This window comes from Notolabrus celidotus, chromosome 11, assembly GCF_009762535.1.
Source record: "Notolabrus celidotus isolate fNotCel1 chromosome 11, fNotCel1.pri, whole genome shotgun sequence".
NCBI lineage: Eukaryota > Metazoa > Chordata > Actinopteri > Labriformes > Labridae > Notolabrus > Notolabrus celidotus.
Window position 1 is genome coordinate 28,065,355 of NC_048282.1, and position 24,860 is coordinate 28,090,214.

General features: G+C 38.2%; 2 protein-coding genes across 3 annotated transcripts; both read left to right on the top strand.

Moving 5' to 3' along the window:
- Positions 1–713: 713 nt before the first annotated feature.
- eif4e3 (eukaryotic translation initiation factor 4E family member 3) lies at positions 714–5,474 on the top strand. The gene is made up of 7 exons (XM_034695528.1): positions 714–1,265; positions 2,262–2,334; positions 3,080–3,174; positions 3,265–3,325; positions 3,407–3,473; positions 3,572–3,727; positions 3,819–5,474. Exons 1-7 carry the CDS (start codon positions 1,105–1,107, stop codon positions 3,863–3,865), a joined length of 660 nt encoding a protein of 219 aa, XP_034551419.1. The 5' UTR covers positions 714–1,104; the 3' UTR covers positions 3,866–5,474.
- A 2,647-nt stretch (positions 5,475–8,121) lies between these two features.
- On the top strand, positions 8,122–24,777 carry LOC117821328 (forkhead box protein P1-B-like). Of its 2 annotated transcripts, none has more exons than XM_034695526.1 (16): positions 8,122–8,248; positions 11,040–11,180; positions 16,068–16,205; positions 16,295–16,384; positions 18,786–18,906; positions 19,332–19,434; positions 19,549–19,656; positions 19,779–19,866; positions 20,233–20,310; positions 20,416–20,611; positions 20,823–20,899; positions 21,086–21,187; positions 21,334–21,461; positions 23,444–23,498; positions 23,685–23,845; positions 23,936–24,777. In XM_034695526.1, the coding sequence occupies exons 2-16, from the start codon at positions 11,055–11,057 to the stop codon at positions 24,096–24,098; spliced, it is 1,734 nt and encodes a 577-aa protein (XP_034551417.1). In that variant the 5' UTR covers positions 8,122–8,248; positions 11,040–11,054; the 3' UTR covers positions 24,099–24,777. The 2 variants fall into 2 exon arrangements, with proteins under 2 accessions (XP_034551417.1, XP_034551418.1); XM_034695527.1 differs by having other exon boundaries at positions 19,552–19,656.
- The last annotated feature ends 83 nt before the right edge of the window (positions 24,778–24,860 follow it).

Below are 24,860 nucleotides of genomic sequence, written 5' to 3' on the forward strand. Positions count from 1 at the left end.
ATTAGGGCCACTGAAGAAAAATAAAAAATAAGGTCTTTTTTTTTTTAAATTATTATTATTATGAGAAAAAAGTCAGAATTCTGAGATTAAAGTAAGAAGTCTGAGAAAAAAAAGTCAGAATTCTGAGAAAAAAGTCAGAACGCTGAGATTAAAGTGAGAAGTCTGAGAAAAAAAGTCAGAATTCTGAGATTAAGGTCAGAATTCTGACTTTAATCTCATAATAATAATAATACTAACAATAACAATAATAATAATAATAATAAAAAAATCTCAATTTAATCTCAGAATTCTGACTTTAATCTCAGAGAGGATTCTGACTTTAATCACAGAATACTGCCTTTTAAAAAAAAAAATTCTGACTTTAATCTCAGAATTCTGACTTTAATCTCATAATAGTAGTAATAATTATTATTATTATAATAATAATTATAATTATTAAACATATAATCTAAGAATTCTCAAGTTTAATCTCAGAATTCTGACTTTAATCTCAGAAAGGATTCTGACTTTAATCTCAGATTACTGCTCTTTTTTTTTTTTAAATCTGACTTTAATCTCAGAATTCTAACTTTAATCTCAGAATTCTGACTTTCTTCTCAGAAGAATAATAATAATAAAAAAATTGACCTTATTTTTTGTCTTTTTTCAGTGGCCCTAATCGTCTTCCGTAGAAACGACTTCCACAATTAGAAACTCTGAATTTCCAATGAGTACCTGAATGCGTCTCAGCATTACGTATTGCCATTAGCGGAAGGTATGTTCCATATTAGCTAAAGAACAACAAAGCACTTGAATATCAGCGTAGAGTTGTAATATGTTTTGTGCTTGTGCTGCTGAAAACAAATACAATCAATAAAGTAAGCTCATTCTTTAGTGGCGGAAACTTCAGGCTCTTTTCGGCGCGCTGTAAGTGCCGCAGGCGGTCAGCGGGCGTCATCGTTCCTCTGTTGTTGTGGCGGCGCAAACCGGGGAAGCGACCAATGAGTCAGCTGCTGATGGGGGGTTAATTTTACCTAACGAAACCTATATATATATCGATAACAGCCCACTGAAAACATCTACAACTGACATCTGCTTGCATTGACGACGTTTTTCGAGGTGAGAATGGCAGTTCCGGTAGCTGCATTACCACTGAGCACATCTTCCAACCCGGGTCTCCTGGAGCACAACATTCACATCAGCGACAGAGATTTGGAGAGGATTGCAAGTGACAATGAAAACGACACTCTGCCTTTACATTCACCGTGGACTTTCTGGCTTGATAGGTAAGAAAACTTGGTGATCACTTCCCCCCTGTCTGTAGATATATCACACACTGTTATGTAGCTTCAAGTAGGTGAAGTCTTTGTTGCTGACCTTTATTGAGAACAAAGAAAGGAGATGACGAACATATCAGGCCTGCTACAAGTCTAGATAACATTATGAAGGGCGTTTATCAGCCATACAGGGATTGTGTGCGTGGATAAATCACAGCAAAATAACATTATACTAACACTGCCTGAAGCTTTCCAGAGGACTTGTTTTCTCTCTGACCTACATACGTAAGCGCTCTACTTTGTGGGATCTTAAAATAAACAAAGGGGTGTAATCATGACTGTCCTGCTAAACATAATAACAAGACTTGACTTATACAAGGTCAGTTTCAGTTCATCCATAGTGTGCTGTTGTTTCTTTTATAAGCACTTGTGTTATTTCTGAAAACTTGTTGAGTCACTGCTATACATGTCTGCTGCCATATTGTCTTGTACTGCCCTCCTTTTCTCCTTTCAGATTACATGTTTGCACCTTACACTTGTAATATCAGCACAAAGGGTTTCTCTTTTTTTATATAATCTAATGCTTTGACATAGTTATGAGTTAGCAAGATAATGGAAAGTGTACAGAGTTGAACACAAGTGACCACAAGTTACATAAGCCACATCATTCACAGTGCAAATCAGAGGGGGCTGTGTTCAAATGGGGTCAATGTTGTTTACTTGTTTACTGGCTTGTTTGTCATCTGATCCCCCCCCCAAACCTGTCTGCACAGGGGGGCAGTTTACTGAGACATGGTTGTGTTATCTATCCCAGACACATATCCACTTAGGAAATATCAAGTTAGGACATCTGAGATATAACCAGGAGTATATCTGTTTGTATGTAAATCAGAATCAGAAATACTTTATTTACCCGGGGGGAAAATTCAGTAATCCAGGGGGGGGGGAATCAGAGCTGAATAAGATAAAGATGCAAAATAAAGTAATTTAATTTGTGTGTTTCAGATCTCTGCCTGGGACTACAGCAGCTGAATGCGAGTCAAACCTAAAGAAAATCTACACAGTGGAGACTGTCCAGGTTAGATGCTTTACAGTCGTTACACACAAACACAGGTCCAGGAGGCACACTGTTTGAAAGTGGATCCAAAACACACATTTCTATATATACACTCAGGTCAAAACATATGCAGATAGGTTGTTTTCCAAACCGCTGTAGTTTCTCTTTCTTACAAAATCACCAAGATCCCAGTCAATCTTTAACTAAGGCACCAATGGTGATACATTTTATTTATAGCAATTAGTTGAAGCATAAGCATTTGTAGCATCCCTGAATGCTGGGTCAATTTGACGGGTAGATTTATCTGCATTACAGCAAGACAAATGCAAAACAGTCACAGGTTTAGTTACATAACACATGTTGAAACTGACTCTGAGTTTATTGTGGTGTTCCCTCAGTTTTTGTAACGATCTGCCAGCACATTGTGTTTTATTTTCTATCACTTGCTAGAAAGACTTCAGAGAGCTTGTTATGAGTTGATGAAGAGACAAAGAAACCAAATGACTACATACATAATTGCATATTGAGTGATTTTTGAAGAGTGTTGAAGAGTTTATTTGCACATCTTTTTGAATTCCTAATTGACTTTTTATGTGTGTCATAAAGGCAAGAAAAAAAAAAGGCTTGGTAGGGATTTTCTACACGTAACATGTGAAACATTAACAAAGCCCAGCTGACTGTCTGTGCGCCCTGTGCCAGTAAAGGGTTCAATAAAATGAAAAAAAAGAAAAATCTGTTTCCTCTTTTCACCTCTGCTCTTGAGTAGAACTTTTGGAGAGTTTACAACAACATACCCGGCGTCTCCAGCCTGCCGCTGAGATGTAGCTATCACCTGATGAGAGGAGAGAGAAAGCCTCTCTGGTGAGATTGAATTTCGCTTTCCTTTTTTCAAAGGATGTTTTTAAAGATTGGTTTTGTGTAATGTAATATTGTCGGCTTTTCTTTATACAGGGAAGAAGAGAGCAATGCTAAAGGTGGTGTTTGGAAAATGAAAGTGCCCAAAGAATCCACAGTAAGTATCACAATCTGTATCATTTAAATACCATTCGCTTAATTGTTATTTCGCCATAACAAATTGTGTTCCTATTTGCAGTCTGCTGTGTGGAAGGAGTTGCTGTTGGCGACGATTGGAGAACAATTCAGTGATTATTGTGCCTCAGGTAATTTTTTTTGATTGAAAATTCCTGTAGCTTTAGGACTAGGAAACATATAATACAAGTTGATCTGATGGGAGTCAATCTTTTTGCTTTCTTTGCAGATGATGAAGTGGTCGGCGTGAGCGTCAGTGTAAGAGACAGAGAAGATGTCTTTCAAGTGTGGAACGGAAACGCATCCTGTGCTACTGAATCAAACATCTTAGGGAGGATCAATGAGCTCCTTCCACAAATACCCTTTAAAGCTGTGTTTTACAAACGTGAGTATCATAGATTATCAACACGGATACATCATGTATTGGTCTTAACACCCGCAACAGGTTCTGATTCTTCTTTATGTTTATATTTCAGCACATGAGGAGCACCATGCATTTGAGGGAGGTCGATCAAGACATTAGCACGCCCCCCACATCAGAATCCTTTAGATGTACATGTTAATTGCTCATTTTGGATAATGTTTTGGCATATTTGATGCGGTTGAGTTAATAGTTGCTTTATGTGTCATCTTAATTACCTCAAAATGTAGCCAATGTATCATGAATCTTAGTCAGTGGGATTTCCCTTCTTTGAGCACTGCTGTCATCTATCACGATATGTTTAATGCTTTTATTTTCCTTATAAGGTAAAACCGTACAAGTTTGATTTTATCTATGGCAGTGTTTGTATGTTTTTATACTGAAAAGTTTTGCAAAACCAAAAACGGCAGATCATGTACAGTAAGGTTTTTTTTAGATGTATTATAACATATTTTGGCTAGCTTCCTGAGCACAGGCATAGTTTGGTCTTCAGATGAAATCCAGTTTTTGGATCAAGGAGGAGGCAACGTTCCACAAAGCGAACCTGTATCTTCACTATACATAGCGCTTTTTTCTAGTCACCTCTCTTCTGTGTTTTGTATGTTACAGCCAAAACACTGCTGCCTATAATAGACAACATAAATGTTTAGTATGCTGTCATGCTAGTATTTGAGCAGAAAATTGCACATTTGTTTTATATTCCTTTCTTTCGGATATGAGTGCATTGTGAGAAAAGCTATGTTCACATGACAACAGAAAGACCGCAGTGCACACACAAAAAAAATCAAAGGTAGATGCTGAGAAATATATGCAATCATTTTTACTCTGTAAAGTGTGTAGTGTCATGGTTGTCATTTGTTTAAGCTCTGCCCTAAATCAAGCACTTTGTTTTCTTACAGTTTGTGTAAGTCATCAGATAGTCCTACCAGGATTTTATATGGAGTTATGAGGACTGAGACCAAATCTAGTTTGGTTTTAAGTCACATGTTTTCGATAGAATTAACTGTTTCTGTTCACATAGCTGAAGTGTAGGTGACGAGGTTCAAATTCTATGTTTTTTTAAATGTATTCAATTAACTTGTGTTCAAATTAAATTTGTGACACCCACCATTTGTTGAAAATACAGACCAATGGAGGAATTATGAAAATCAAAGCCCTCCAAAAAGTCACATTACTAATTCAGTGTGATTCAAATCCAACTTTGAAGTTGTTGCACTTCATTCAAAATACATGTATCAAGAATTAAGAAATGAGCCATTTTACATCTCACCTATGGCACTTTTATAGTCAGTTTGAGTAAGTGTAAAGCAGAGCAGATTATCTTGAATACGAGCAGCATTATACTTAGTCCTCATGTCTTTTCTTTGTAGTTATTAACTATACTTGGTAACCCACAGCAAGCCTATTTATGCTTTAGCGGATTCACAGGATGACTTGCTGAAATTTCTGAATTTTAACCTTTTATGTTCTGTTTATCGTGTAACAAGCACATTCTGTTGAGTAACAGAATCTCAATACTTTTTACCATTGCACATAAAAAGTTGACCGCTAACTTCAGATCCCAGACTTTGTATCTGATTGTTGATCTTGGATGGTGCCTTGTGTTCACCAGCAGTTTAGAATGTCCCCTCTGTTCAGCATGTTGGACTTGTAAATACTCATGTTTATTAGTTTTACACATGTTTGAGAAATAAAGACACTTAAACTTTCACACTATGGTATGTTGAATTTATCCTTTTGATGTTTAATGAGAATACCAATGAGAATTGAAAGCTGTATGTTAAATTCCAGGATGTGTAAATTAATTTGGAACTTAAAGATTTGTCATTTCTGCCATTTTTTTCAGTATTTCTGTATGTCACTATGTTACCTTTAATTGGAATGAAAACATGTTAATAAAAATACATTTCATATTACAGTACAATATTTAAAGATTGCAGGTTATTTCATGGCCTTTGGTACAACACTGATTGTAAACAGAAACAATTAAAGGCTTAATTTCACTTAGGTTTATGATGCACAGGTGACTTACCTCACCTAATGGGTAAAGCCTCCATTAAATGACTGCATGAGGAAAAATGTGTCCCTCTTGTGGTTGAACCAAAGCATGAACATACAGAAATATATTTTTCTCGAAGGCACATGCAGTGATTCAATTATGCTTGAGGACAGTCTTGCGTGTACTAAATGCTTTAAATGACCAAAGTGCCATATAATACATGATTCAGAGAGATATTATTTTACATGTCTGCCTCTGCAGTGAACTAAACAAAATGTACTTTGATGTGGAATGCCAAAATCACACCATCCAGGCACAAAATAGTTACTTCTTATGTTTAACCCCCATTATCTATTGATGAGAAGAAAGTAGTAGAGGTCTTCTATTAAAAAAATGTTTCTCAAAGCAACTATTTTAAGAGCATCAGGGAAATGGGAATATTTGGTGTTTCAAACTCAGCGAATTGAAGCCGGATTTATAAATATCTGATGCTGTTCTTTTAAAAAGAAGCTTTGAAAATACCGTCCATTATAGCCTCAACATCTTTCTTCCTGTCCAGAATGAATATTTTGGACATCTACATAATAATTGTTCTTAGAAAAGCTCTTATTTTAGAGCAAAAATCCACTTTTTGCTAAAAGGAAATGCAGTATGAGGTGTCAAAAATAAAAACTCATTCATAATATATTGTTGTATATTCAAAACACATTGCTATTCACAATTTAAGATATCTGGAACAGAATTCTGAGCAAAAAGTAATTTTTACTAGTTTTAATTTTCTTTTTCACAAATCTTAAATGATAATTCAACCAGATATACATAATTTAATTTTGAATATCCAAAATATATTTTGAATAGAAACTACTGGATTTAAGTCGTCTCAAATGAGAATTATTCTTCTGGATTGTTGTAGATATCCAGGATGTTCTTCCTGAACAGGCCTATCTGAAATTGAGAGCCCAATACACATGAATAGAAAAAGGGACGTCATGTGTGCAGTGAGGACGTTGTGGATATCTGAGATGACAGTAGTGGATGGTTTAGAATGTCATTTTGGATGTCTATAATAACAGTTCTTGTTGAAGTCTGTGAAGGTTCTCAGTCATCCAGGTCATGGTAATCCAAAGCTTGATCCGTAAGTCAACTGGACTGGTAGAAATGGTAGAAGACGTTTCACCTCTCCTCCGAAAGGCTTCTTCAGTTCTGACCAGACAGGGGAAGAGCTAGAAAATATAAGCCTCTAACAGTCGTGGGTGTGTCCAGGTAGTCACAATAGGGTCCTAAGCAGTGGTGGACAGAGTACACAGCTTCATTACTTAAGTCAAAGTATAGATACTCCTTGTCAAATATTACTCCAATACAAGTGAAAGTTGTTCTGTCAGATTATTACTTGAGCTGAAGTACTGAAGTACTTGCTTTTAAAAATACCTAAGTATTCAAAGTACTTTTTAAAAATCTCAAAACATTCTATTATCAAAATACATGAGTGCAGTCAAGAATACATAGAAGTATATTTGGTTACATCATGTTTATCTAGAAACCATTACTTGAAATCTCTAAAAACTATACCATGGAATAAACACAGAAACTAAATTACTCCAAGCACAGACAACTTAGTTTGAAATGTTCATCTGGAATGAAACAAATGTTACGTAGCCCAACACGCTTTCTCAGGTTGGACAGTGAATTTTTGTATGTTTGGGCAGAGTGGGAAACAGGGAGCACATTTCAAATGATACGTATCATTCTTCATTTCATAAACCTCTAACACGCGCTTAAGATATGGCCATGGATGCTCAGGTGGAGAATTATAGCCATCATTACAGTCTCTAAATGAACTGCCTGATCTGAGTGAAATTTTCTCTGTGTTTGCTCCACGTTCAACTGTGGGATCAGAATTAAGGAAAGAGAAGGAAATTCATGAGCTGACTTCAAAGCAAAAGTAGTGAGTAACTAGAGCACTGATAGAAATGTAATAGAGTAAAAAGTACAATATTTGTCTTCTAAATTTAGTGGAGTAAAAGTAATAAGTATCCCCAAAAAATAATACTCAAGTAAAGTACAGGTACTCAAGTAAATTTACTTTGTTACTGTCCACCACTGGTCCTAAGTAGGGTCGTTAGTCTAGTTCCTGGCAGTTTTTCTCCTATCACCTGACAGTTCTTATTGAAGGTATGACAGTTTTGACAAGGAGAAATGCTTTGGATATCTACACGTTGATTAGATGTGAGAGAGTGTGGTTTTAAACATAAAACCACACTCTCTGTATGTGTTCTGTTTTAATATATGATGTTTAAACCTCTTTATATACTGTAACAGGTCAATCGTGTGGACGTGACGTCACCTTTGTTTACTTTTACATTAGCCACGCCCCCTGTTAGCAACTTGTGGCTAGCTCGCTACCAAGGAAGGCACTACTGCTGCTCCGAGGTGCATTCTCCAGACACCACCCCGAGTCAAAAGACTGTCCGCCCACACATATTTCGGTAAGTACACGCTTCTTCAACACCACGCTGACCTTATTCAACGAATATTGAATTGAACTACAGGTTATTTATGTTTTTTCACCGGGTGTCAGAACGAAGAGGAGAGAAAAACGTTTGTAACATGCTAGCAGCTGAAGAGCAAGGGCTAGCTTTTGTTGAAACGTTGTTGTTTGAGTACCACCCGCAAGGTTGGTCGAAACCTGTTTTCCAGTGCTTTAAACATGTGAAATATGAAATGTGTTGTCTGTTTAGTGAGAAAGACTAAGTTTTAATCCTCCCGTTTTCCTTCTGGACGTGCCTGTCGTCAGTAAAGGGTTCCAATCCTCCTCGACAACCTGAGACCGCAATGGTTGCTGTTAACGGATATTGATTCCATTCATATAACGTTGAGATAAATTAAAACGAAATAACATTACTCCATTCAAACCAATCAATGGTACCAGATACTGTATATTCAATAATGTATGTATCGCGTTTTACATGCTGATGACATCGTTGGCTGTTCAGTGAATTCACGAGGTGACTCTTCACAAGGAAAATATGAGACCAGCTCTTGTAATCTGCCACATGTTCCTTTCCAAAAAGGGCAAAGCATGTTAAATCAGGGGAATAGATCCGACCGATACAGCCTCCAGATGTTCAGTGATCGGACAGAGCAACCACTGCAGATCATATTAAATAAACAAAAATATGGATTAATGAAAGCTGTGTGATCTAGACATGTTGTAACTGGGGATTGGTGATGGACATGACTGGATAATGAGCAATTTAACCCTCCTGTTATGTTCGTTTCTGTTACTGGGTCAATTTGATCCGAGGCATATTCAATTATCCAAAAGTGTCAGAACCCCCCCCAAAATCTAATTTTTAACTCCATTACTAATCAGTTAAATCAAGATGTAGTCCATTGGTGTTCTTTAATTCTCACAGATCATGGTTCAATGAGAATAACTCACTCGTTTTTCATTAAAATTAATGTTAAAACTTGTTTTAATGTACATTGGAGAGCCCTAAATATAAATACAATAGTTTTAAATGACATAGATTTTTGTTTATTTTATTTCACATTTTAATTTTAATTTTTTTTATGAAGTGATTTTGATAAATTAACAAGACCAGATTTTTATGCTGCATTTAGCTGGTTTGGAAAGCATATATAACCTAAAATAGACTTTAAAAAGGGTCAATTTGACCCGCAACATAACAGGAGGGTTAAGTCACAGTGGTGAAATAGTTTTGGTTTTGTTGTACCGTTTTCCCTATTTTATAGTAATGCTGGTTTTTTAATTGGTGTTATTATAAAATATATAAACTGTGGAGAACCTAATGGACTTATTCGTCATATTCCCACCCAGTTTCTGATTAAAATGTAAATGTTTTTGCTCAAAGGGGATTTTATGATTTAAATTTCCTTTTTTGTCATTGGTAACCTTAGGCGCGGGTGTATATTGTTTACTCTTTCTTAAGGAAAGGCCTCTTTGCAGGGTTTCCTTTACATTCTTTGAAGAGGGGTGGCCCCTACTGCTGCAGAGTTGCCCCTGTGGTGAGAGTACTTTAAATAAAGTGAAAATTCACTGTGTTTTTCTGACACAGCCTGTCTAAAAAGAAAAAAAAAAGCATTGCAGCACATTACTGTGCAGTATCCAAATAAAATGTGTTCTCCAAACAATGCAAGAGGAAACTGGGGGTTGAAAGGACCCAGTTGTCAGTCAGCATGGTTCTTACGTCCAAAATCAACCCTGACATCTTCAAAAATGTCTACAGGAAACACTGCCCTTTGTCTGCAGAACTAATCCTGATCCTGAAAGCAAAAGTAAACAGAGTGGAAACCTGTTTTGATTAGATAGGGTTTAGTTTTGGATTGCAAGAATTACATCAGTTTTGCCCATCTAAGATATGACTTGAATATAAATATGTTGCTGCACCTAGACATAACTTTCTGTCTGTATTAGTCCTGTTCAACAGAAGGCAACGATTAGCGTTTTTTGTATTCTTTTTGAAGTTTGTATCTGATCGGGACGACTGTGCATCTAGAGTTTAATTGAGTGTATTTAATCTAATCAGCTCATCTGACAGATGTTGCTTAAATGTTCATGTTTCTCCACAGTGAGGCCTTTCTGATTGATTTCAGATTGTGAGTTTGATAGCTGAGTAACCCTAAACATAATTATATTATCCTGGAGGCTATGTGGTCTGATTCATCTGAGGTTTTGCTGTGTAGGTTTCCATCTGCTCACATTATTTGTTTGCCTACTTTTATTTACCTTTGTTTATGCTGGCAAGCGTTTGACTCAAACACTCCCAAGCTGTATACATAAAAGCCTACTTGTGCATTGTACTACCTGCCACAGCCGTTTATCGCACCACCTGGTTAATGGTAAATTGTTCCAGAAGGAAGATATGTTTGCACATAAACACGGACCCAGGGCCCCTGTGTTTACAGTAGTCATGGCAGCACTCGCTTATTCAACAAATAGACCTAGCATGTTCCTCTCTCACTTGTAGAGGAGAATGTTTGTCTTGGAAGGTAGAGCTATTACAGGGTAGTTCTTAACTTTTAGTGCTTTTGCGTTTTGACTTCCTTTTACATTATCAGTATTATTTCATTCAGACACACCAGTGTACAGTTAACTTTTCCTAACACAATGGATTACTAATTAATCACCTTGTGAGAAAAAACGCCAAAGCATCCAGAAAGTTGTTTTTCTGTCACTTTGCTCCATGTGTTGTTTTTTTTTATATTGCTCTGGTTTGTCCAGCTGCTTTCATTAATACTCATTTCCTCTCTAAGGTCAGTGAAGTCCAGATGCATGAGTCTGGGTCAGAACCAACAAGCCACACCATTCCAGCAAGTCACACAGAGAACGGGAACAACACTGAGAATGAGAGTCGACTGAGGAGCAGCCAGACTCCTCCTCCAGAGGCACCCAGGGTCAGTCCTTTTCCAGCTGCATTTATGCAACACATCAGCATTAGACTGTCAGATACCTCGTTTATTTTCACACCTAATAAGTAATGATAATAACAGTCAATATATGACATAACAAGGCGTTTGAATGATTTTTCAAAGAGAGGTAGTGTTGCAGAAATCTATGTGCAGCTGTGCCGAGAGCTGAGCGGTTGAAGCAGCAAAGGCAAACAGCTCCTAGCTACAGCTTTCCAAATAAGGAAATTCTCAGCTATTTTTTATCATTTACAAGATACTAATCAGGATATCTTTGCACTTTGGACTGCTGGTGTGAGAGAGGGGTTATTTGAGAAGATGTATTTACATAATAATGGACTGATGTATAAGAAATAAGAAAGTGACATGCAGAGTGAAAGGTACTGAACAGAAGTTTCATGCCTGTTCCAACATATTTGTTCTGTTTTTACCAAGCGGCAACATCCGGTCTAAAAATATGAGTCCAATGTGGAAGTGCTAAAAACTGCAGTTCATCGAGGATCCGCTTGAGGCTGGCTCTGGAAGTACCGGAAACCACATACACCCAAAAAAAAGCCGATCTTTACAGCAGAAATAAACATGTTTACAGCCTGGTACAAAAAAAACGAGTGTAGTCTAGATAGCTCCTTTCTCGATCAGCACACACTGTAGGGGGGTGAATTTTTTTCGAATGCAGCTATTTTGAAGATATTGAGATTACTAGTCTTCCAATGAGAGACACAGCTGACTTGATTGACAGGTGGGAACACTGTAGCTGTTGGCTAGGAGGCTCAAAGCCCGCCTCTTTACGTCACAATCAATCGACAGCCTGGCCTCAAAACAGCTCTTCAGAAACAGATGGGTGACATCACGGACACTACGTCCATATTTTATACTGTCTATGGTTTTTACTGCTAATAATGTACATGGATTTCATATCATTTTCCTAGCATAATGCTGAACATGCGTGTTAGAAACACTGGCTTGAAAAGTCTCAGATTATTCTGCAAAATTAAAAACAAAGACCGATTTGGCTCTTGTAAAGATAATTTTACCAACTATTTTCTATTTTAGAACTCAGACACAAGTGAGCCGCTGCTTGTTCCTCCACTGGGAATGCTCTCTATTTCACTTTCCTTCATGCGACAGTAAACTTGCTGTATAGGTGTTCGGAAAGTTTCCTCGACACATCAAAAAGCTCTGCAGTGATTTATGCTGTTTTTGTTCAAAGTTTTGTTCTGCTGCTGCTCAGGGTATTTCTTTGACTTTGGTGCTACACTGTACAGCTTCTGTGCAGCAGATTTGTAGTGTTTGTCTGCAGTGGTACAAACATTTGTTTCTGATGTATCCCCTTTTTATTTAGCTGTGAACTGTGAATCACTGTGACTTCTGCTTCCATTGAGGCTGTGTCTAGTTGGTGTGGTATCTCTTCTTTTGGAGCATTCATGCACATTGCAGGTAGAAGATAGAGTGGACACAGGGCAAACAGCACACACTGCTTCGTGCTGTGTTAAGTTTTTTTTATGTAAAGGTATCCACGGTGCTCTCACATCTCAGTGCCTCCAAACTGCAGTGTTTTATATTTATGCTGAGGGGGAGCACAGGGATGGGGGAGGTTTGCACTGAGGTTTAGAAGGGGAGGGAGAGCACAGCTCCAGCTGGGCGGGGGGGCGGGGGGGATCAGTGTTATATTGTTGGTTTTGTTTATGCTCACATCATGTAGGTTAGTGAGGCTCAGTTAGACTGTCAGGCGGAACCTCACTGCTGGGCTCCATTTGTTATTTCAGCAGCCGCACAGACTTTCAATGGAGACTATCAGGTTTGTCCAACTCTGTCTGTATTTGTTTGGTGTGATAATAACGGGGAGGTATTTTTAATTAGTTTTCAATGTTTTGCTAAGTTAAAAATGTGTGTGTGTGTCAATGAAAGTGAAGTCACTGTACTGTGCTCACGTAAAGTTGTAATTTTGGACCTTATCTTATTAAATCTGCCTTTGACTTTATTACTAAATATTTTTGTTTTTGCAGATGTCAGTTTTCTCGCACCACACCCCTCTTAGAAATAAATCTCCTAAAAAGAAAACACACAGTGTTTGTTTTTCTGCAAAAGTTTTTCGGCGTTCCTGCTCGCTGTCAGTCATCTCAAAGTTCACAAGACCAGTCTTGCGGGAACAGATCTGTGTTTACACTCCGTTTCTCACTGGTATGACTTTCAACAATAACAACAACAGAAGATGTTTGGACTTGCTGGCTGCCATGGCAACAGGGATTAGTCAAAGGCTGTTGTTGTGTTGATGGTGTCCACAGAAAAATAGAGGGGCCAACTGGCTCTGTTTGTGGGATAGACCTGTTTTCGTTGCTTTGGTGGCCACCTCTGCAGCATTGAATTTCATAAGAAAGGACAAACTAGGAGGCAGTCGTCTGTTATTGTTAGCCCAAAGCCTGTGTGAAATTCACTGTCGGTTTGTTTACCCGATTCAAAACAGACTCTGCCTCGGAGAGAAATGTTTGTTTGTGGTTCAGACCTTAATTAAAATACGAATCTCAAGTTCTGTTTTCATAAACAGGCTCTGTATGCTTTTTTTTATTCATTATTTATTTCTCTCTGCAATTTTGATTACTCTGTTTATGTTTACTGTAAACATCCCCTGAGCTGTGCGGCTTGACAGTGAGTGGGGGGTTGGTGCAGTAATTGCTGCATGCCTCACAGAGGATGTTGTTGTTGTTGTTGTTTTTCTGGCACTGGTTGTTGTTGTTGTTGTTGTTGTTGTTTTGCTGAAGCTCTAATCCCCCTAAGACATCCGATTGAGTTGTTTTTGTTTGGTTCATTTTTAGCTGCAGACTGAGGCAGGAGAGCTGAGTTCAGCTTGTTAGATTGACCAGCGGACTGAGAATGATAAACAAGCAGAAGTGCAAGCAGTTTGGATTTATATTCTTCAAACTGGAGTGAGAGGCTTTGGGTTGTGCTGTTATGATTTGGTGGTACAATGAAAAAAAAAAGATAATCACCATAAAAGCTTCTATTAAATTAAAAACAGGGGTTACAAATTGCTTGGGTAAACTGGAGCGTCATACTCAAAATGCAGAACTACAAAAGAAAGTCTAACAGGAGGGTCAGAGAAGAGACAGAAATAAGGGATTGAGTAAAATGAAGAGGAGAAAAGAGTGAGAAAAAAGACAGATGATTAAACACTAGACTTTTCTTACAAATAAAAAGAAGCCTTTAAGAAATAGAAGAAGAAGAAATTAACCCTCCTGTTATGTTTCAGGTCAAATTGATCTTTTTTACAGTTAAGTATTTTTTCGCTATGAAAATTCTGCATGGCTTAGTTAGTGTAAACAACATATACATGGAAATGGCTCATTTTGCACATTTGCAACCCACCCCCCTGCATGTTTATATTACATAAATAGTGGTTGTGGGTCAATTTGACCCTGCAGTCAAAGTGGAGGCTAAAAGGGGTCAGAAATGTCAAATACTAAATGTTTCTTTGCAACTGTGTTAAAAAAAACGTGTGAGTTATCTTCATTGAACCATGATCTGTGCAAATGAAAGAACACAATTGCACTAAATATTGATTTAAATGGTTAGTAATGGAGTTAATAATGAGATAAAAAAAAAATGTTCATTGGGATTTTTTGGGTTCTGACACTTTTGGATAATTAAATATGCCCCGGGTCAAGGTGACCCAGGAACATTATTGCTGTCCCTGAAAAACGGACACAACAGGAGGGTTAAAAGACAAGGAGAAAAAACATTAGTTAGCCAGCAGCAAATTCTTCTCAGACTCTTGTACCTTCTTCTGTGCGAAACGGTGTCATTCATAAATGTGAGTATAAAAACCGTCCCTATGTTCTGACATTTCTGCTCAAAGCACATGGATTGAGTAAACAAGCGTCGGATTAATCAATACTGAAAATAAACGTTAGCTCACGGCTGTACATAGACCCAGGTTAGACATTAGATGTTTGTGTGTATCAGCTTCCATAACAAGTCCCTGACCACGTACAGGAGTCTAAAGTACACTAACTACATCTACATGCACGCAATTACAGCGCAGAATGAGGGGAAATTGGATAATGTGTTGACATGCAGTGATATAATCTGATCAGTGGATATGTTTTGAACAACATGAACGGCTGCGTTTATTTGACTGTTTTGTAAATTGCTCCCAAGGTGGTTCCATTATTTTAAATGTGTGTAAAGTGACATTGTGATTAGTGACACTGTGAGATCACCCTGCTGTCTATAAGGTAAAGAAAACTGGCGTGTATTAGTTGTGTAGTATTTGACACTGCATCCTGATTTGTCTGAAGCTTCAGTCGTTGCAATTAAGTGAGAGAACAGACTGAGTAGTGAGAGAGCGCTTGTTTTTCTATTTGTGTTTAAATGTCACAAATAACCCACTGTGCAGCTGTGGGAGCTTATTTAGATCTGTTTATTTCAGTTTCAATTTTAATTTCACTTCGGGTTAAATATTTTGGATACAAGACTTCGAGTTCTTTTTATTTACCTCGCTGCTTCAATGGAGAACTTTTTGTTCTTGAGGTCTTTGTCTTGCAAATGTGCTTTTCTTAAAAATCAGTGTTTGAAACTTTATCAAACAGAAAACATCTTTGGGCAAAGCCAGGTTAGTCCTGCAGAAAAAGCTGTGCCTTTTAAATCCTTAAGCCTGATTTAAGAGATAAGGGTTCTTGTTTACATGTAAATAGTAAACAAGCATGTCATCTGCACTAGAAAGGAAGACGCTTTAGAGCACATGCCTTCACAGAACAGCCTTCCTAGGTGGTATTTTCTTTTATGCTGCTGGCTTTTTAATACTCAGTCCCCCCCATTGTTGTTTTTTCTTCTGGTCAAAAAAATATAACCATGCTGCTATTCTTCTCCTCCATGCAGGTTCCAGTGTCTTTGTCTATGATGACCCCACCAGCAGAGGCCCCACAACAATTGCAACAGACCCCACAGCAGCAGATCCTCAGTCCACAGCAGCTCCAAGCCCTGCTCCAGCAGCAGAAAGCACTCATGTTACACCAGGTAATGTATTTATAGAAAAGTAGCGTGTTTGTCATCGACCACAAGGCTTTAATTATCTTAACCCAGAGTTTCATATCACATTTCTGCAGCAACAAATTCAAGAGGTCTTCAAGAACCAGCAAGAGCAGCTCAACATGCAGCTGCTGCAACAGAAGAACGCTGGGATTGTTAGTCAAGAGGTACCTTGAATTCATTGCTGCATCATTTTTTAATAAGTCAATGAATATTTGATAATCGTAGCAATATGTATTATTCAGCAGGAATAACAGTTTCTGAATTAGGCACGTCAGACATGGGTCAATTGTGCTAATATTGAAAACTTGAAACACTAGATTTATCAACACACCGCCTGGATATATCTCTTTCAAATTTTCTGTTTTCTCTGATGACATGAAGCAACAAATTCTTGGCTCTACATAGTGTGTTAGTCGCACAAGATACAGCGCCTGAGGGTGAAGCTCCAACACTAACAGCCTTGGGTTACACATGAGGTGTTTTCAGTTGTAGAAGGCGCTAATTTGTAGTTATTTCCAATCAGTTTGAAGGCTGTTGTGTGATCGCCCCTGAGTTTGCCTACCGGTGCATCACATATGAATACAGACCTAAGCTTGTCTCTCTGGTTGAAGACCTTGAGTGCAAAAAGGCAAAATGCAGCACAGTGAAGCCACAGATAAGTTGTTTATGCCTGACAGCGTGACATCATTAATCCTGGATATCCCTGTGTGTTCAAAACACAACAGACAGTTAGCTCAATTATTTAAAGGAGCAGGCGTTCGTGTTTGAGATTTTTTTCTTTTGGCTCTAGTTTAAATGTGTCCGGATTACATTTTTACCAGAAGGCTTTAGAGATGTGAAACTGAAGTAGAGGAAGAGTTGGTAGAATGATTTTTGGGTTCCCTTTGTGTTCTTTTTTTTTTTAAATACACTACCAGTCAAAAGTTTGGAAACACCTTCTCATTCAAGGGTTTGTATTTATTTTAATTATTTGAAAAACGGTAGATTAATACCAAAAACATCAAAACTATGAAAGAACATATATGGAATTATTTAATGAACAAAAAAGTGTTAAACAAAGCAGAATATGTTTTATATTTTAGATTCTGTAAAGTAGCCCCCTTTTTCCTTCATGACAGCTTTGCACACTCTTGGTATTCTCTCAGTCTGCTTCATGAAGTGGTCTCCTGGAATGGTTTCTAATTAACACGAGCCTTGTCAAGAGTTCATTTGTAGAATGACTTGCCTTCTTAATGTAATAAGATCGTCAGTTGTGTTGTTCAGAGGTAGGGTTAGTACACAATGGATAGCCCTATTTGACTACTGTTGTGATCCATATAATGGCAAAACCATATTTTTTTATAGTTTTGATTTCTTCAGTATTAATCTACAATGTTGAAAATAATTAAAATAAATAAAAACCATTGAATGAGAAGGTGTGTCCAAACTTTTGACTGGTAGTGTACATATATATATCTTTTTAGGGGGAAGGGAACACCCCTTCATTAAGAGAGGAAAGGACAGGAGAGAGGGCAGGGAACCAGGAGAGAGTAATAATAATAATATTAATAATAATACATTTTATTTGGAGGCACCTTTCAAGTCACCCAAGGTTACCTTACAGGGAATGAAAAATAAAAATAAAACATTCATCATTAAACATCAAGGGAATGACATGGGGTAAAGGGGGCTGCATGCTGGAATCGAATCCGGGGGTCCCTTTATATGGCCTTTATGCTAAATCTGTGCCTGTGTTTATGTTTGTGATGTTTGATTTTAATTGTTGTTCCAAGCTCCTTTTGCTGTTGGGTTCTTATGCTTTGTTTTTATGTATTCCCTGTCTGTCTGTCAAACACTTTGTAAAGCATTGTTTTTAAAAGGTGCTATATAAATACAGTTATTATAAAGTTATTATTGTCTTTTCAAGACATCATGGTAAAATGAAGCAGCATCAGAAAGCAGCATCAGAAATGATCCCAGCTGAAGCAGATGTTTATCAATCCAACAGCATTTTTCTTTAAAGCTGGTGTTGGTAGTCACAGAGTAAACATCTGTTCAGAGAGAGGGACTTCAAATGTCAACACTATTCCTCCCAACCAGATTTCCTCTTAGCCTCCCAACACAGATCGGCGTGTGCAGTCACAATAGTGCCGGACTCATAACCAATCGGAGGACGTAGTAGGTTCCGCCCCTTAACCAATCAGGACAGAGGATAGGAGATTAGCTGTGATTGGTCCGTCATAACGGTACCGAGGGGAATGATAACAGTGCTTGATACAAAGGCATTGGAAAACGCAGAGATTTCGCAATAGTCTCACATTACTCCACTTACCGATGAGTACCGATGAGCATTATGACCTTTTCTCCAAACCCAGTAGAAAAAAGTAACGTTTTTTTACACCATTCCTACCAACAGCAGCTTTAATTGATCTGAACCAGCATTTTTCTTTAATTTCTTTTTAGAATAATTCATCCTGGTAATGACTTCTTTTGGGATCAAACTGTGAGCACAACCTCAAACAGCATGACTTGACTTTAAGTGAAAAATAATTGACTGACAGACGTTGCGTTATCTCTCCGTCACAGCTGACAGCCCAGCAGATAGCTATCCAGCAGCAGCTCCTTCAGGTGCAGCAGCAACACCTCCTCAACCTGCAGAGACAAGGCCTGCTGTCAGTCCTTCCCACCAGCCCCGCAACAGCCCCAGGTATGCTGCCTTACACACCTTTCTGCATTGCTGTTTAACGACTGTTAAGACAAATATTTTTTGAGTTCAGAACTTTTTTCTTTCTTCTTTTGTGCTTGAAAGTATTCTCTCTTTGAAGTGAACACTGCAGCAAGGCAACAAGCCATGAATAGATTACACTGAGTCATTCATATAGATGAGTGTAGGCTGAATAAAATAACCATAGCACAAAAAAACAACCTCAAAATGACCCTACATTCAATTGAACACCTTTAAAACACAGCTTTAAAAAGAAACTAAAATCATAACCCACATGAAGGTGAGCTAACAACTCCAATTTCAATCTTTTAATTTGGCTAATTTGGGTTGACACAACAAAATGACTCACAGTGACGCCGCAATGTATTCTAACACACATTGTATTCATGTGCTTTCATGTATTCCAGGCTGTGAGAACGGCAGCATTTTTTCCGCCGGCGTCGACACCAGAGAGTCTTCCGGTCAGCTTTCAATCAACGGTCATCACAACCTTCTGAGGAGGAAAGAAAGGTGCTTCAGCAGTTTACAACGTGCTTCATTCTTTATGCATGTTGCTTTTTACTGCTATAGAAGGCTGACTCCGAGATATTTCATTAATGGTTTACGTTTTTGTACCTGTTGCAGCAGCTCCCTGGATGAAAGCACACAGAATAGCCATCCCCTGTATGGAAACGGCATGTGTAAATGGCCGGGCTGCGAGACGGTCTTTGGAGACTTTCAGGCATTTCTCAAGTGAGTGGCGAATCTTTGCATCGAAAGCCGCTGTTATGTTTTACGATCATTCACATGTATCATCATGTGTGGATGCAAAGAAGAAAGAGCAGAAGTCTAATGTTTAATGTGTTTTCCTGCAGACATTTGAACAGCGAACACATACTGGATGACAAGAGCACAGCACAGTGTCGTGTGCAGATGCAAGTGGTTCAGCAGCTGGAACTGCAGGTACTACAGGTTGATTTATTGACTTATAATCAAGTTTTAATATCAAACAATAAAAGGACAACAGTTTGCAGTTATAATGTCACCATCATTGAGTACAGTGACATCCAGTCTTTATCTAATAGTTTAGAAAGTCACGGAGGAAGATCTTTCTGAAAACTTCACTGACTTCACTTTTTTTCTCAATGTTAGCAGAGCTGATGTGTTTTCACACCAGACTCAAAAACAGAAGTGATGTTCAGATAATTACACTCCTCGGGATGCCAGAAAAGACACAGTTCCAACACCAAATGTCATTTCATCATGTAACACAAGCTGTGAATTCACCCAGCTCTCAACTTCTATTTCTGTCCCCCTTGTCTAACACAGCTGAAAAAGGACAAAGAACGGCTTCAGGCTATGATGGCTCATCTTAAGTCCTCTGAACCCAAACCCGCAGCTCAGCCTGTAAGTACCTGCTTTAGCTGTTTCCTTCAATTAAAGTAAATATTGTTTTTGCACGGAGCTACACTGATATTTTCCCCGACTTAAGTGCTTTGTTGTTTTTTTCAGGTGAATCTGGTTTCTAATGTATCCTTCTCCCAGGCAACATTGCCCAAAGGCCCACCTCCTATGAGCCTCTCTCAGAGCGCCACGGCGCCATCCACACCCCTGACGCCGCTCTCTGAATCCCCTTCGGTCCTCACTCCCAATAGCATGTTCACCGGAACCCCTGTGCGGAGGCGGTACAGCCGCTCTGTGAGCCAAGGTAACAGTGAGATCATGAACTCGCTCGCTGTGCACTTTAAACAGCTGATTTTTGAGCTGAGAATAAACATATAGTAAATGAAACCTAAGAGAGAAACACAGAAGAGTTTACTTGTATTCAATCCTGTCAATTGTTATCTTTTCCTATCAAATATAAAGCTTAATTCTATACATGTATAAGTGTATTCATTTGTATTTACATCTTTCCACAGACATAGTTGATAACAAGGAGTTCTACTTGAGCACAGAAGTCCGACCTCCTTTTACTTATGCTTCTCTCATAAGACAGGTAATGTATACTTCTCTTCCAGCAACAGAAATATGAAAAACAGTTAAAGAATTGTGCCTGTCTTGTTTGATGATGCCGAGATTGATGGATGCATGTCAAAGTGTGTAGCACACGCTGGAATGAAGTGGCGCCTCATTTTTAGTGGTTTAATTTCTCGTTCCTCCTCTTCTCTTGTTTTTTTTTTAGGCAATATTTGAATCACCTCGCAGACAGCTGACGTTAAACGAAATCTACAACTGGTTCACAAGAAACTTTGCATATTTCAGACGCAATGCAGCTACTTGGAAGGTACGCACCTCCGTATTTAACGTCATATTGAAACCGATATGCGGCTCAGTTTCTTTTACATTCAGTTTCCATGTGAAGTATCTCAAATAACTGCAGATTCAACACTCATACTCCAAAGTCCTAATTTAACTTCCTTCCTCTTTCAGAATGCTGTCAGACATAATCTCAGCCTCCATAAATGCTTCGTACGCTTGGAGAATGTAAAAGGAGCCGTGTGGACAGTAGATGAGATCGAGTTCCACAGAAGGCGGCCCCAGAAGACGGCTGGTAACGGGTGAGTTGACCTTAATCATGAAGCCAGACTTCTGTGTGTGCCTTCAGATATCAGAAGACTTCAGAGGAAGTCTGGCATTTTTGACCTTTAGCTCCACCTGATAAGTAAACACAATGTTTACTGTAAGCAAGTAAAGCGCTCCCAGCGCTGAGTCTTAGCGTGTTTATGTGCAATGTTGACTAGCAAATAGACGTCTTCAAGCAGGATTTCTCTTTTTATGAAAAATGCGCCGGCCCTTCAAGCTGACCTGAGAAATATCACACAACCCTGGTCCCTGTGAAAAACAACTGAAAGTCTGTGGTCAGAACAGCCTTATCATTGTCATGTCCTACCACCATGACTCAAACTGTTGAATTGTGTGTATTTTATTAAACAAACAGGTGGAGAGGTGCAGTGTTTATGTTGGCAGCTCCTTGTACCGATGGTTTAGGCATCCGGGTGTTTGCTAAGCCCCACCCCTCTTTGTTACTGTTACTATGCCACTGTGCCAATTCTAGACACACTGCACCGTTAACAATGATTAAAAAAAATAGTTCCACTTCTGGAAAATCTGACTGAATTTTAAATAATAGGTTGCAGATATCTGGGAGAAGTAGACAGAAGCAGGATTGTTTTCTACCTGATGACTGATTTATTTTTTATTTTATTTTATTTAACCAGATAGAAAACCACATTGAGATTAAAAATCTCTTTTTCAAGTGTGTCCTGGCCAAGATCATCAGCAGCACATTCCAGAAAAGTTACAAACAAACAACACATCATTCTAAAACATTACAACATATCATGGGGTTCAGAACAAAAGTCATCAGTCCAAGCATCTACAAACTGAAGCATCTTCCTCAAGAGCCTTCAGTCTGCTTTTAAAGACATTTAAAGAGACAAGCTCACTCAAACCCAGGCTCTCCTGCAACAGGTTCCAGACTGCAGGAGCAGCATATCTAAAACTCTTTTTACTGATGATGTTTCCAACCAGAGTGCAGCTTTTAAACTAGTTTAGAAGTTTGCAGGAGACTGTGTTTCAACTAACTTAAGGTGCTAACATGCCTTAAGTTGCAACTGCCCTGTTGTAAAGAGAGCCCTGTAGGTCTTCACCTTATTTCTGCATGTATGTGAACGTCAGAAGACTAGAAGACATCATCATAATCAGTAGATGATCCCTTTAGAGCAGGGGTTCCCAAACTTTTCAGGCCGCGACCCCCAAATTACAGTTGCCAAAGACTCGCGACCCCCACTGTCCCTTGAAGTGATTTAATGTGGCTTCATTTAGCTGGTCTGCAGAAAATGAACCTACCTATATGAGCATGTGGCCGTGTTTCCTGTGCCGTTATGAATTAACCTTCTGCTACTGATGCTTTTGATAATTAACTGTTCACTAACCCTAAACTTAGGAGTCATCTGGCAACAAAGAAAGGCAGAAAACTCATTACATTTTCTATTTTCAAGGTTTTATTTCAAGTTTAGCGTCTATTTTTGTCGATATTTTTTACTATGAATGGATATAATTTACTATTTTTAGATCATCGTCATTCAACTTTTTTTTTTATTGCATTTTTTTCCAGTATTTCTTTGTTCACCACAAGTTAACAAATAATATATAAGTAATACAAAACCAACAAAGAGAAGAAAAAAATAATTAAATACAAAAAAATACAAAAATAATGATAATAATAAACAAAATAATAATAATAAACAGTACAAACAAAAAGGAAGATAAACATAAGAAAACAAGGTAAATAAAGAAAAATAAATAATAATAATAATAATAATAATACATATTTTTAGACAACTTGAAAAAAGAAAAAAACATTCTGTAAGACATCTCACAACCCCACATTTGTGTCTCGCGACCCCCCAGGGGGTCCCGACCCACACTTTGGGAACCCCTGCTTTAAAAGATATGAAAACAAAGTGAAAGCATTCTTGGAAAGTATGGAGCTTATTTCAGATCTTTTCCTAATTAAATGTGTCTTTCCTCTCAATAGATCTCTCCTGAAGAACTCACAGAACCGTCAGAGCTTAGTAGGATCTGCTCTTCAGGTAAGACACACACCCGTATTCAGTTTTTATACCTCAGAATGGTGTTTTTGCAATGAAGCTGTTTTTTGCATTGTTCAGACCAAGCTGAAAGGTGCTCCTAAAATACATATTGCATTAATAAGAGATTCAGCACTGATGCATCTGTTCTGTTTTGATCCGTTATAATGATAAAATTAATTTTTGCAGAGTGGTGGTCTAGACGGCAACAACTGTCTGCACAGCTCAATGGGCAGCATCCCGCTGCACTCCCTGCCTCACATTCTCCAGGAGCAGATGAACGGAGCCCTCGCTAATGGATCTGGATACCAAAGTGATAGCAGTGCAACACAGTCCCCTCCACAAGCTTTGTAAGAATCCCTTCACGCTTCCATATCTTTGATTGAGCTTATTGTTATTACATGATCTCATATCCTGATGTTTCTGTTCTGCGTGTCCAGCATTAAGGAGGAGCAGGAGGACGAGGAGATATGTGAGAATTATCCCTACGAGTCTCCAGAGAGCACATACGAGCACGGCCACAGCCCGGACATGAACCGAGATGAAGACATGGGCAGCCCGCAGAGGCCCAGCCTTCACTTCGACCGCGTGCCTTCTCTCTGACCGTGAGGTCCGAGCTCTCCACGGAAAAAGGCCGCTCCTCACTTCACATTCTGTGTGACTTTGTATTCCAAAACAAAAAACAGCTTCATCTACGTAACCAAACACTCTTCTTGGGGATTTTATTTTGTTTTCATTGTATTTATCAGCATTTCTTTTATTTTGTTCTTAATCTAGCTCTGAATTCTTTCTGTACAGTAGAGTGAAATCACAGAAAAACTTATTTGTGAAACTGTCTGTTGATGATTTTTTTTCTATTTTATATATCTGTACACAAAAAGGACCATGATGAGCAGAGACGCCAAAGGAAAGGGAACACTGATAGTTAGCACTTCACAATGAAACGTGTCCTCCCACTTTGTAGCTACTTTTTGCTATGTTGGGGCCACATTAGCTGATTTTATTTTAGTAGGCAAAATATTAAAAAAAATGAAGAAGAAGAAAAAAGAATACTGCTTTAAAAATCAAATGTTCACTGCCAACAACATGATCTGATATATTTGTATTTAAGGTATAATCATTTGATCAAAAGTAGTTTCTTTATACCTGTTGGTCTTTTTCACCCCTTACATGAACATTGCTGATGTCACTCTAAGTGAGATTGTAAGAGTAGATAATATAGATTTACCATTATTGTAAACCAATGCATCTCTATGAAAAATAAATCCTCATGATAAATGTGGAGATGTGTGTTTCTTTGATTCAGTGTCGTGCCCTTTAATCATCGTTTCATCAGAAGGAATTCGTCTTGCTGCAGTTTAATGG